Raw genomic sequence first — 12,233 nt, 5'->3', positions numbered from 1 at the left:
TGGGGAGGGTACGTGCTATGGTGAGTGCTGTGAATTGTGCAAGACTGCTGAATCACAGATCTGTACCTCTGAAACAAATAATACAATATATGTTAAGAAAAAAAAAAAAAGAAGAAGAAGATAGTAAGAGGGAAGGAATGAAGGGGGGTGGAATCAGAGGGGGGAGACGAACCACGAGAGACGATGGACTCTGAAAAACAAACTGAGGGTTCTAGAGGGGAGGGGGGTGGGAGGATGGGTTAGCCTGGTGATGGGTATTAAAGAGGACACATTCTGCATGGAGCACTGGGTGTTATGCACAAACAATGAATCATGGAACGCTACATCAAAAACTAATGATGTAATGTATGGTGATTAACATAACAATAAAAAAGTAAAAAAAAAAAAAAAAGATTGGGATCATTCCCTGCATATTTTCAGACCACAATGCTTTGAAAACTTGAACTCAATCACAAGATGAAATTTGGAAAGAACTCAAATACATGGAGGTTAAAGGGCATCCTACTAAAGAATGAATGGGTCAACCAGGAAATTAAAGAATTTAAAAAATTCATGGAATCAAATGAAAATGAAAACACAACTGTTCAAAACCTTTGGGATGCAGCAAAGGCAGTCCTCACAGGGAAGTATATGGGAATACAAGCCTTTCTCAAGGGCTCAAATATACAGCCTAAACTTACACCTAAAGGAGCTGGAGAAAGAACAGCAAATAAAACCTAAATCCAGCAGGAGAAGAGAATTAATAAAGATTTAGAGCAGAATTCAATGAAATAGAAACTAAAAGAACAATAGAACAGATCAACGAAACTAGGAGCTGGTTCTTCGAAAGAATTAATAAGATTGATAAACCTCTGGCCAGACTTATCAAAAAGAAAAGAGAAAGGACCCCCAAAAATAAAATCATGAATGGAAGAGGAGAGATCACAACCAACACTGAAGAAATACAAACAATTATGAGAACATATTAGCAACTACATGCCAACAAATTAGGCAATCTGGAAGAAATGGGTGCATTCTTAGAGATGTATAAACTACCAAAACTGAACCAGGAAGAAATAGAAGACCTGAACAGACCTGTAACCAGCAAGGAAATTGAAGCAGTAATCAAAAATCTCCCAACAAACAAGAGTCCAGGACCAGATGGCTTCCCAGGAGAATTCTACCAAACATTTAAAGAAGAATTAATACCTATTCTTCTGAAGCTGTTTGGAAAAAATAGAAAGGGAGGGAGAACTTCCAAACTCTTTCTGTGAGGCCAGCATCACCTTGATCCCCAAACCAGACAAAGATCCTGCCAAAAAAGGAGAATTATAGACCAATATCCCTAATGAACATGGATGCAAAAATTATCACCAAGATACTAGCCAATAGGATCCAACTAGCCAATAGGATTATTCACAATGACCCAGTGGGAGTTATTCCTGGGGTGCAAGGGTGGTTCAACATCCACAAATCAATTAGTGTGATGCACTACATTAATAAAAGAAAGGACAAAAACCATATGATCCTCTCAATAGATGCAGAAAAAGCATTTGACAAAGTATAGCATCCCCTTTCTTGATTAAAACTCTTCATAGTGTAGGGATAGAGGGAATATACCTCAATATCATAAAAGCCATCAATGAAAAACCCACAGTGAGTATCATTCCCAGTGGGGAAAAACTGAGAGCTTTTCCCCTAAGGTCAGGAACACGGCAGGGATGTCCACTCTCACCACTGTTGTTCAACATAGTACTAGAAGTCCTAGCCTCAGCAATCAGACAACAATAAGAAAAATAAATAAAAGGCATCCACATCAGCAGAGAAGAAGTCAAACTCTCACTCTTTGCAGATGACATGACATTGTATGTGGAAAACCCAAAGACTCCACCCCCAAATTGCTAGAACTCATACAGGAATTCAGCAAAGTCTCAGGATATAAAATCAATGCACAGAAATCAGTTTCGTTTCTATACGCTAACAGTGAGACAGAAGAAAGAGAAATTAAGGGAGTCGATCCCATTTACAATTGCACCAAAAACCATAAGATACCTAGGAATAAACCTAACCAAAGAGGCAAAGGATCCATACTCAGAAAACTATAGAACACTCATGAAAGATATTGAGGAAGACACAAACGGAAAAACATTCCATACTCATGGATTGGAAGAACAAATATTGTTAAGATGTCTGTGCTACCTAGAGCAATCTATACATTCAATGCAATCCCCATCAGATACCATCAACTTTTTTCACAGAGCTGGAACAAATAATCCTAAAATTTGTGTGGAACCAGAAAAGGCCCTGAATAGCCAAAAGAATGTTGAAAAAGAAAATCAAAGCTGGTAGCATCATAATTCCAGACTTCAAGCTCTATTACAAAACTGTAATCATCAAGACAGTATGTACTGGCACAAAAACAGACACATAGATCAATGGAACAGAACAGACAACCCAGAAATGGATCTTCAACTCTAAGAACTATGGTCAACTAATCTTCGACAAAGCAGGAAAGAATATCCAATGGAAAAAGTCTTTTCAACAAATAGTGTTGGGGGGCGCCTGGGTGGCTCAGTTGGTTAAACAACTGCCTTCGGCTCAGGTCATGATCCTGGAGTCCCGGGATCGAGTCCCGCATCGGGCTTCCTGCTTAGCAGGGAGTCTGCTTCTCCCTCTCCCGCTCCCCCCTCTTGTGCTCTCTCTCTCTCTCAAATAAATAAATAAAATCTTAAAAAAAAAAAAAAAATTAAAAAAAAAAATAGTGTTGGGAAAATTGGACAACCACATGCAGAAGAATGAAACTGGACCATTTCCTTACACCACACACAAAAATAGACTCAAAATGGATGAAAGACCTCAATGTGAGACAGGAATCCATCACAATCCTAGAGGAGAACACAGTCAGCAAACTCTGTGACCTCAGCCACAGCACCTTCCTGCTTGACACATCTCATGAGGCAAGGGAAACAAAGGCAAAAACAGACTATTGGGACTTTTATCAAGATAAAAGGCTTTTGCACAGCAAAGGAAACAGTCAACAAAACCAGAAGATAACCGACAGAATGGGAGAAGATATTTGCAAATGACATATCAGATAAAGGGCTAGTATCCAAAATCTATAAAGAACTTATCAAACTCAACACCCAGAGAACAGATAATCCAATCAAGAAATGAGCAGAAGACACAACAGACATTTCTTCAAAGAAGACATACAAATGGCCAACAGACACATGAAAAAATGTTCAACATCACTCAGCATCAGGGAAATCCAAATCAAAACCACAATGAGATACCACCTCACACCAGTCTGAATGGCTAAAATTTAACAAGTCAGGAAACAACAGATGCTGGTGAGGATGTGGAGAAAGGGGAACCCTCTTACACTGTTGGTGGGAATGCAAGCTGGTGCAGCCACTCTGGAAAACAGTATGGAAGTTCCTCAAAAGTTGAAAATAGAGCTACCCTATTACCCAGCAATTGCACTACTAGGTATTTACCCCAAAGATACAAATGTAGTGATCCTAAAGGGCACCTGCACCACAACATTTATAGCAGCAATGTCCACAATAGCCAGACTATGGAAAGAGCCCAGATGTCCATTGACAGATGAATGGATAAAGAAAATGTGTAATATATACAATGAAATAGTACCCGGCCATCAAAAAAAATGAAATCTTGCCATTTGCAACGATATGGATGGAACTAGAGGGTATTATGCTAAGCATAATAAGTCAGTCAGAGAAAGACAATTATCATATGATCTCACTGATATGTGGAACTTAAGAAACAAAACAGAGGATCATAGGGGAAGGGAGGAAAAAATAAGATGAAATCAGAGAGGGAGACAAACCCTAAGAGATTCTTAATCATAGGAAACAAACTGAGGGTTGCTGGAGGGGAGGGCAGTGGGGGGATGGGGTAAATGGGTGATGGACATTAAGGAGGGCACGGGATATAATGAGCCCTGGGTGTTATGTAAGACTAATGAATCACTGACTTCTGCTTCTGAAACTAATAATATATGTTAATTAATTGAACTTAATAAATTGTAAAAAATCGCAAAGCATCTCTACTGAAATGAGACCATGAGAAGTAGGGTGTGTAAGAATGAATTCATCGCTCCTGCCACGTGCTGAGCACTCAATGAGAGAGATACCTGGTGTTACAGTGTGCTCTAAGCAAGACGTAGCCAGGCTGTCAAAAATGCACATGACTGAGTGAGAGACAGGGACGGGTTGGGGTGAGGGGAGAGAAGCTTCCAACAATGCATGCTGGAATCAGAGAAGGCAGAAATACCTTCAGAGTGTCGGGGAGAGCTTCCGTGAGGAAAGGGTATTTTAACTGATCACAGCAACTGAAGCAGGCCTTTCGTGGCTTCAGGGGGGCAGGGAGGTAGTGTGTACAGAGACCCCCGCAGAGAGAGGAACGTGGTGCGTGGGAGAATGTCTGGGGAATTGCAATAGGATATGGTATATTAATATGTCCATGTTTTTCTGTGAGCTTTCCCTTCTGATATTTTCTTTTTCTTTCCTTTCTAGACTACCAGGTATGGAACACTGTGTCTCTCAAGTTGGCCACACCAGTAAAACAACCATTGTCCAATGCAGACACGGGTTGCTGCTCCACGGAAGGGTTTCTGTTGAGAAGATCCTTATTTGGGTTGATCTGTCTGGTTCCTTAGTCCATAGATGCGAGGAGCCATGAGGATCAGGCATGCCTGGTGCCAACATCAAGCTGGCTCTGTAGGCCTTGGGGATGTGGCATGAACCAGGCTAGGTGTCGGGGGGGGGGCTCTTGCTCTGGCCTCGGAGAGTCCTCTCTGGGGTGGAAGTAGACCAACATCAAGGGCCTGCTCAAATACAGTTTTGCCTTTTAGTCATAACCGCTCGGTACTTTTGGTCCTCCCCTCTTCCTGTGGTCCCACTGTCTTGGCCAATAGGAAAGAGCTGCTCTGGTACCATTCCCTTTTTCCTGGACCCTAAACCTTATAAAATGATGGTGGAGAATGAGAAAAGGGGAAAAAATGCAAAGAAAACGAAGAGTGAAATAACACAATCACTGACGTGGCACTTTTTTGATAGACCGTCTGCTTTCATGCATGGATCCTAAATTAGGAATTAGTCAATAGTTAGTAAGCCAGGATCTGTCCCCAACTTGATGATGAAAGAACAGTATTCCCAGTATTCCTGCTTTTATGCAGCAAGGATCTCATTTTGAAAAATGTATGGTGATTAAGATGACACATCTACAAAACAGTGAGGATTTGAAACCCAAACGGGGAGTTTTGGGAGGCCACAGAGTTGTCCCCACAGCTCCCGGTGCTGTCGTGTGTTCGTCCTTAAACCAGCTTTTCTGTTGCAGACTCTCCCAGATGGCCACATGTCTGGGACGAGAATGGATCGAGGCGTGTCCATGCCCAACATGTTGGAACCAAAGGCAAGTGTAGCCATTCTCTGCTCTCACATGGGGACAGCAAACCGGGCATAATCCTGAAAAGATTTGGTTTTCTCTCTTTCCACCATTCTCAGTGTTGAGGCCTACTTGCTTCCAGGCTGATACATTAGACAAGCCATGTCACAAAGTACCTGGACATTCACTGATTTTGTCACACTGAGTCAACAGGTTTAAGTCCTCACAGGGTGTGGTACTGTGTGTTCGTAGTGAAGGACCAGCACACCTCTCCTATGAGCTTAGTACTCACTTGGCCCCTGCCATGAGCACCACGAGGCATGCCCAGTGCTAAGTGGGGAGCTGCCAACCACTCGAGATAGAGTGACCAAGACATCCCATTTGCCCAGGACTTTCCCAGTGTTAGCACTGGAAGTCTAGCATTCCGGAACCTCCTCAGTCCTGGGCAAACTGGGATGGTTGGTTACCCAAGCTCCAGACCATCCTGAAACTCCAGAGGTGTCCAAGGCTGTACTCCCTAGTGACCATAACTGGGGCTTACTTCAATGTCCTCCACCAGAACACTGCTTCTGGGTCAGCCTGGTTCCGTGAAATCATGAGCCAGTCGTGGAACAAGATTGTTGAACCCTGCAGAGGTACCCTCGCCATATAAACTGTGTTCCTATCATTTCACTTCTAATTTTTACCTTTACCCCCAAGACATAATAAGTTTGTATTCTTTCACTCAACAAAGCCCTCCAAAGACACAGGGCTACGTGAGACATGATGAGTTGAGAAAACATGCAAGAACTGGTCCCTGTCCACGGGATATATGAGGAACACCCATCACTCAGATACCGTAATTATAATGTCTTAGAAGCTCTGTCTTGGGAGTACTAGATTTTAGGGAGATTCTGCTTGTTGATAAAATGGACAGCAGTGTTCTAGAAGAGGTGTTTCTCTTTGCTTCTCAGATATTTCCATATGAAATGCTGATGGTGACCAACAGAGGGCGCAACAAAATCCTAAGAGATGTGGACAGAACCAGGCTGGAGGTAAACTAACTGACCAGTCCCAACCGCAGATACCTGTGCTTTTCCCCCAACTTTCCCCTAAGAAATGTTTCAATGAAGGCAAAAAGAAAAAGAAAAGAATCAACCTCTCGTGGTAGGTAGAACTAAGATAACTCAGGATTGAAAACCCAAATAATATACACTTACGAGATCAGCCTAAATGTGTGGTGAAACCCAGAAGATGAGCCAGGAGACACAGTATGATTTAGTCATCTTCTGCGGAAGCCTGATGTTGCCGTAATTATGGCTGGTGTTGTAGAATGTAATCCCATCCCTCTTCAGATATCCCAGCACCTGGGTTGAGCTCGTTGAGAGAGGGAAGGAAGTGCTCAGTAACGAGGTTTGCCCTGGACAAGTTTCCCTCTTGGCTCTTTCCGCATTGCTTGCTGAAGGGTTATCTGGGTGTACGTGCCCAAGACCTCCTTAGACACGCGAGGCTGATCGTACTTTTCCACTTGAGTGATTTTAATTAAGAAAAACTCTGGCTGCCAGTCTTATAAAGAATCATTACTTTTCCCTGACAAAAGGCAGTACCTTTGTATGTGAAGTCAGTCTGGCACAGAGAATAAAGGCTCTGCTATCCTAAGGGAACTTTTTAGGAGGGACGACAGATGGAATCCATTCTCCTGGTAGACCAGGTGTCCAGCAGAACTGCTGCTGCTGAGCCAGGAGGAAGCCCCAGGGCTCCCCAGATTCCACTCCGGAAGTCTCTGTCTGGCTTTCTTAGTGCTATGGTCCATTTTCCCTGCATCTTCTCAACATCCCAAGGACCTGAAGTGGAGTTGCCTCCAGCGTAACGACTCACCTTCCTATGTCCTATCACCATAGAGCGTATGACAATGATCATTAATACTCTGCCAGCTCTTTCGTCTGCTGGGGAGGGTACCTCACCTGGGCCAAGCAGGGGAGGAGCCAGCTGGTCGAGTGCCTGCTAACCAGCCTCAGAGGTGAACTCCTCTGCCATCACTCTGCCTTGCTCTTCAAAATGATCACTTGTAGACTCAAGAACAAGTCTCAAGGCCATCCGCGTGGCCATCAGGACTGACCACTATTCTTTCTCCCACCCACAGCGCCACTTAGCCCCAGAAGTGTTTCGGGAAATCTTTGGAATGTCCATACAGGAATTTGACAAGTTACCTCTTTGGAGACGCAACGACATGAAGAAGAAAGCGAAACTCTTCTAAGCCCGCCCCCCACACACCCCGCTGTGTAGACAGCAGTTAGGAAAAAGACTGATGTGGCGGCGACACATAGGATGTTGTGTTAAGGCCCAAATTTGATTGGAGAATTTGCAAACTACTGTCCCTCAGCAACAACAAAACGGGAAACCTGATTAAAACACCCGTAAGCCAAATATTGGGCCGACCACTGGCAACACTTGCCAAGAAGTAACGGGGTTGAAATTTCTGTGTTCCCCACACTCGACAGTAGTGTTCACATGTGACCTTTTGACATCACCGTATGTACACAACAGGAGCTACTTCTTTCATTTCCTTTATTGTCTAACCAGAGTGCTGACTGTATGGGTAGGAGCCAGCAAGTGCCCTTAGGATGCCGCGTGGAAAAAAGCAGTTGTAATCATTCCAAAGTAGGAATATATTTATTATGTAGCACCATGGCTAAGAAGGAAGAGCCTGAGGGACATATCCATGTGGTCGCGCCACTTTGCACACCCCTGTCCTCCTGGCCCCATGAAGCCCGGCCTGGGCCCCAGCAGGATAGAAGTCAGAGTCGGGGAACTGGGCAGCTCTGAGTGAGTGGGCTGAATAGCAGCCAAGGTCATTTTTAACAAGCTCCTTTTTCTCTACTCTTTGCTAGGACCTGGTTGGCAAATTACTTAGCTATTACTTAAAAAAAAAAGAGAGAGAGGGAAAAGGAATGAAAGGAGTATCTCCCTTAATCCTTTTTCTGCAGTAGATTGTACGCTTCATTCTGCCTCCCCACCACTGCAGGCCCCCACTGCAAAGAAAGGAAAGGGAGAAATGATCTCCATTTGTGTGCTGTTAGATGATTTTTGTCCCAGGGCCACAGCACTCTTGGCAAAAAAAAAAAAAAAAAAGAAGGAAGGAAAGGAAAGAAAGAGAGAAAGAAAAAGAAAAATTCTGTGTCCCGCCAATGCAAGTTCTTCTACCCTGCATCCTCTGCTTCTCATCCAGTGTCCTCTGAATCTGATCAAGCCCACATGGATTTTGGATTTTTTTTTTTGAGGTCTTTTCAGTAGTAGCCTAAGGAAAGGCACGCTTTGCTCTTGGAAATCTCTGCAACTCCAGGGTATATTGCCTCAGATTGATTTAATTTGGCCTTTTCAGCTTTCCTTCTTGCCTAGTTCTGTTGACTTCACGGTGTGTGTGTGTAAGTGTGTGTAAGTGAACGCACCCAGCGTAGTTTGGGGAGTCTGCATGTTCTTTTATATTTCACCTCTGCTTGAATGTTTGTCCCGCTGTGCTGCAGCTTCTGAGGGACGTTTGCACACGTGCGCATGACTCAGAGGTCAGGGTTGAGGCTACACCGCACCCGACGGCATCCTTTGTGGAGGGGTGTCTGTGTCAGGAGCCCGCATCCCCCGTGACTCAGGTTCTCAGGTCAGCAGCACAGTGAAGAGCCCAGACGTCAGATCAGGCTGTACATGGACATCGGACTGTCACACCGGAGTCCGAAAATTCAGCAACACCAGATTGGAAGGGGAGCCTAGGATTTCACCGAAACTCGCATGTGAGACCCCATCGTGATTCCTGGACGCCTCTGGCCGTGACTCCAGTGAGCGGTGAGGTGGACAAGGGAGGGTATCTCCATCCAGCTCCACACATGGGTGGTTTTCACATTTATTCTCGTGCTTTGGGGGCTCTGCCTAGGAATTTAAACTCTGTTTTAAAGCCAAAGGGAAATCGTTTGAGTTCTCTTCATACGCCGCTTCTAATTAAAGCTCAGAAATTCTTCCTGCTGCCACCAAATATTCGAATTAGTTAGTAGCCAATCTCCATGGTAAAAGGCAAGTAAAAATCATTCTGGAGCCTATGCTGCAGACCTCTAAGTGGGGGCCCACTCTGTCGCCGGGGGTACGATGGGCTCTCTGAGGGCTTTATGCCTCTCCTGTGCTCTTCCCGAAGGGCTTGGAAATGGCCTGTCCTTTCAGTGCTGCACACTGAATGTTTGAGGACCGTTCTCACAAATACGAGCATGCACGTGTGCACGCACGTGTGCACGCGTGGATGTGTGTGTGTGGATGTGTGTGTTGAGCTTACTAACACATTTTGCAAATGATCCTGATGGAGCAGACGTGAGACGACCAGCTCCTCCTTGGGCTGAAGCCCCCAGATTGCAGCTTGCAGTTCGGTGCCTTCCGTGGCCTCTTGCTTTAATTCCGTATTTCTGCTGTTCCACATCTTCACTCTGATCTCTCTGGCAGCGGCAGCCTCAGTATAATGCCTGCGTATCCTAGACCTTGCTTTGCTCTGGCAAAGTGTGAGGAGTGGGGACCATGGTGCATTCCCAGTCATCAACAACAAGGATGGCCAGATGGGTCCCAGTGCTAGGCTGGTGCAGAGAATTTGTTCATTACGGGGATCATAAAGGACCCTCAGTGTTGTCGTTGGTTAATGAGTTATGATCCATGCACATGCCGAGCAAATGTCAGTGTGAGAAAAATTGCAATGATAGTTAAAGATCTGAACCCAAAACCTGCTCCCACCGGCGAAACTCTACTTTTCTCATCTCTTTTGAATTCAGTTCTGCATCCAACTTGGGGGTGGGGGATGGGAAGCTTCTTTCCATATCAAGTTTATTAGCTAATTTAAAACTATACCGTGCAAAAAAAAAAAAATGCATTACCAGAAAATGTCAGTAGCCTCGTGTTGCAAGCAGCACGGTGCTATGCTCTGGGGAGGGGTCGTGGGAAACCATAATGCGGACTGCGTTCCCCGGCTCCACTCCCAGCAGAAGGCTCCAGCTGGAGGGATGGGCCATGGGGCAACCTGGTTCTCCCAACTGCCAAATCTAATATATGGCTACAATGGCCTACCCATTTTTTTTTTTTTAAACTGGACTCAGCATGCTTGTCCTCAAAATGTCCAGGCCACTGTGCAGGAGATCAGGGTTCTCTGCTTGAACCCCACTCTGCACTGCACATAAAAATTCCAGTTGTTAATGCAGTCCAAGGCACAGGATTATTCACTCTAGGGGAGGACTTCTACACATGGCAAACTTTCCTGGTCCATACCCCAAGGGCTATATTTTTGAGCACTGGGCTTATTTGTGATTCTTTAAATACACAATACCTGCACGAAGCGAAAGAGGCCTCTGACAACGTGAAAGTTAGTGCTTCCTTTAAAGTTTCTTCCAGAAGAGCCAGGATACCATTTATTCTTCCCGTGTGGTTTAAGATGAGACCTAAAGAGCATTTGAGAATTTGGAGAGCCAACCATGCATCTATATTTCGGTTTGCGTTAGTTATGAAATGTCCTTAATGTGACTTCTTTGGTAACTAAAGATAAACTGCCTGTTCTCTGAAACCTCCAACAGAAAAGCCAGGGTTAATGGGTCATACGGTGCACATTCCCTCTGCCACTCTCATCCTCTCAGTCCGGTGATGGCCGTCAACTCTACTTCGAGAAGTCTTGCTGGAAATGTTTATAAAACTTTCCCCTAATTTCTTTACACTTTAAAGCAAACACCTTTTTCTAAAGAATTGCTTCTCAGATGATTATATACAATATATATGCTTTTGCAAGTTAAAAAAAAAAATGGAATTAACCACTTTTGACTAGGTAGGTCTTTCTAAAAATTCTTTCAAAAAGCTTGGTGTTCGTGTTCTGTGCATTGAAGGGGCAGGCGAGCCCTCTCTCTGACTGTCAGGAAAGATGGTGGAAGGAAGTGAATTCTATGTAACCCGCCCCCCCCATGTCGTCTGAGGCAAGCTCAGTTTTTACAAATCACCTCTTCTATATTACTGGTCACTGTTTAATCTACACTTCCTAGGCCAGCCTTGACCTGACTTGATCTTTAAAATTATTTTCTTTTGATAAACCAAGTGTTTGTGAGTAAACCCTACAACTCACTCATTAGTACTCCCTTTTGAAGAATGTTCTCTTCAGAAAAAGAGATTATTTCAGGCTTGAGATTTGCTGTGACACCACCTTATAGTGATAATGTACATTAAGGAAATTAGGCAAATATATAATGAAAGAAACTTTTACTTTGGTTTAAAAAAAAAAAGACAAAATCACTCTTTCCATTTGCTGCTCAGGAAGCCATGAGGAGATGGTGATTGATATGCTCTGCGTATGGACTTTTGTGTTTTTATTTGGGTGAGTTTAATTTATGGCAGACTCCAAAGGAAAGGGGGAAGTGGTCCGTTTCAGCTGAAAGAAATTTCTAAACAGTATATGTAAACACAGCAAAATTAAACAAATGCAACATTTTCTGATGGTTGGTGTAATGGACTGGCAATTGTTATCATGAAATAAAATTCTTCCCAAAAGTGTCTCTCTCAAGAGTGAAGATCCCACGAGTCACTTTCGGAGCCCATTCACCAAAGGTAGCGGAAGACAATACTGTACCCACTACCATTCGGCAAGGTGGTGAGCCACTTAATGGTTGTATATGCCTGTCTTTCCTTACGCCATGGAAGAGAAAACAGTTGTCTACAATCTTGATGTTCCTTTTGGGTTCTGTGTACAGACCCGTCCAGTCATAAATGTGTGTGGCATCTGTGAGTTGCTGACAATCCAAATCTCTTGGAGTCCTTTCATTTTAAGTTCAGTTTAATGGAATTTTCTTGCAAGCGTCAGAAGACAT

General features: G+C 44.0%; 1 protein-coding gene across 15 annotated transcripts in view; it reads left to right on the top strand.

Annotated features, from left to right (window-relative positions):
- The window catches only part of ABLIM1 (actin binding LIM protein 1), a 291,744-nt gene extending 279,815 nt beyond the window's left edge, over positions 1–11,929 (top strand). For 13 of the 15 annotated variants that reach the window (XM_032423132.1, XM_032423138.1, XM_032423129.1 and 10 more), the window contains 4 exons: positions 4,518–4,525; positions 5,341–5,415; positions 6,342–6,422; positions 7,511–8,051. In XM_032423132.1, coding sequence (XP_032279023.1) covers positions 4,518–4,525; positions 5,341–5,415; positions 6,342–6,422; positions 7,511–7,624 — 278 coding nt within the window. In that variant the 3' untranslated portion in view covers positions 7,625–8,051. Of the gene's footprint in view, positions 1–4,517; positions 4,526–5,340; positions 5,416–6,341; positions 6,423–7,510 lie in introns of all 15 variants that reach the window. The other 2 variants (XM_032423139.1, XM_032423124.1) reach the window with 1 other exon arrangement.
- The last annotated feature ends 304 nt before the right edge of the window (positions 11,930–12,233 follow it).

Source organism: Phoca vitulina, unplaced genomic scaffold (genome assembly GCF_004348235.1).
Source record: "Phoca vitulina isolate PV1807 unplaced genomic scaffold, GSC_HSeal_1.0 scaffold28, whole genome shotgun sequence".
NCBI lineage: Eukaryota > Metazoa > Chordata > Mammalia > Carnivora > Phocidae > Phoca > Phoca vitulina.
Note: the sequence above shows the minus strand (reverse complement) of the source record. Positions and strands in the feature narration are given on the sequence as shown.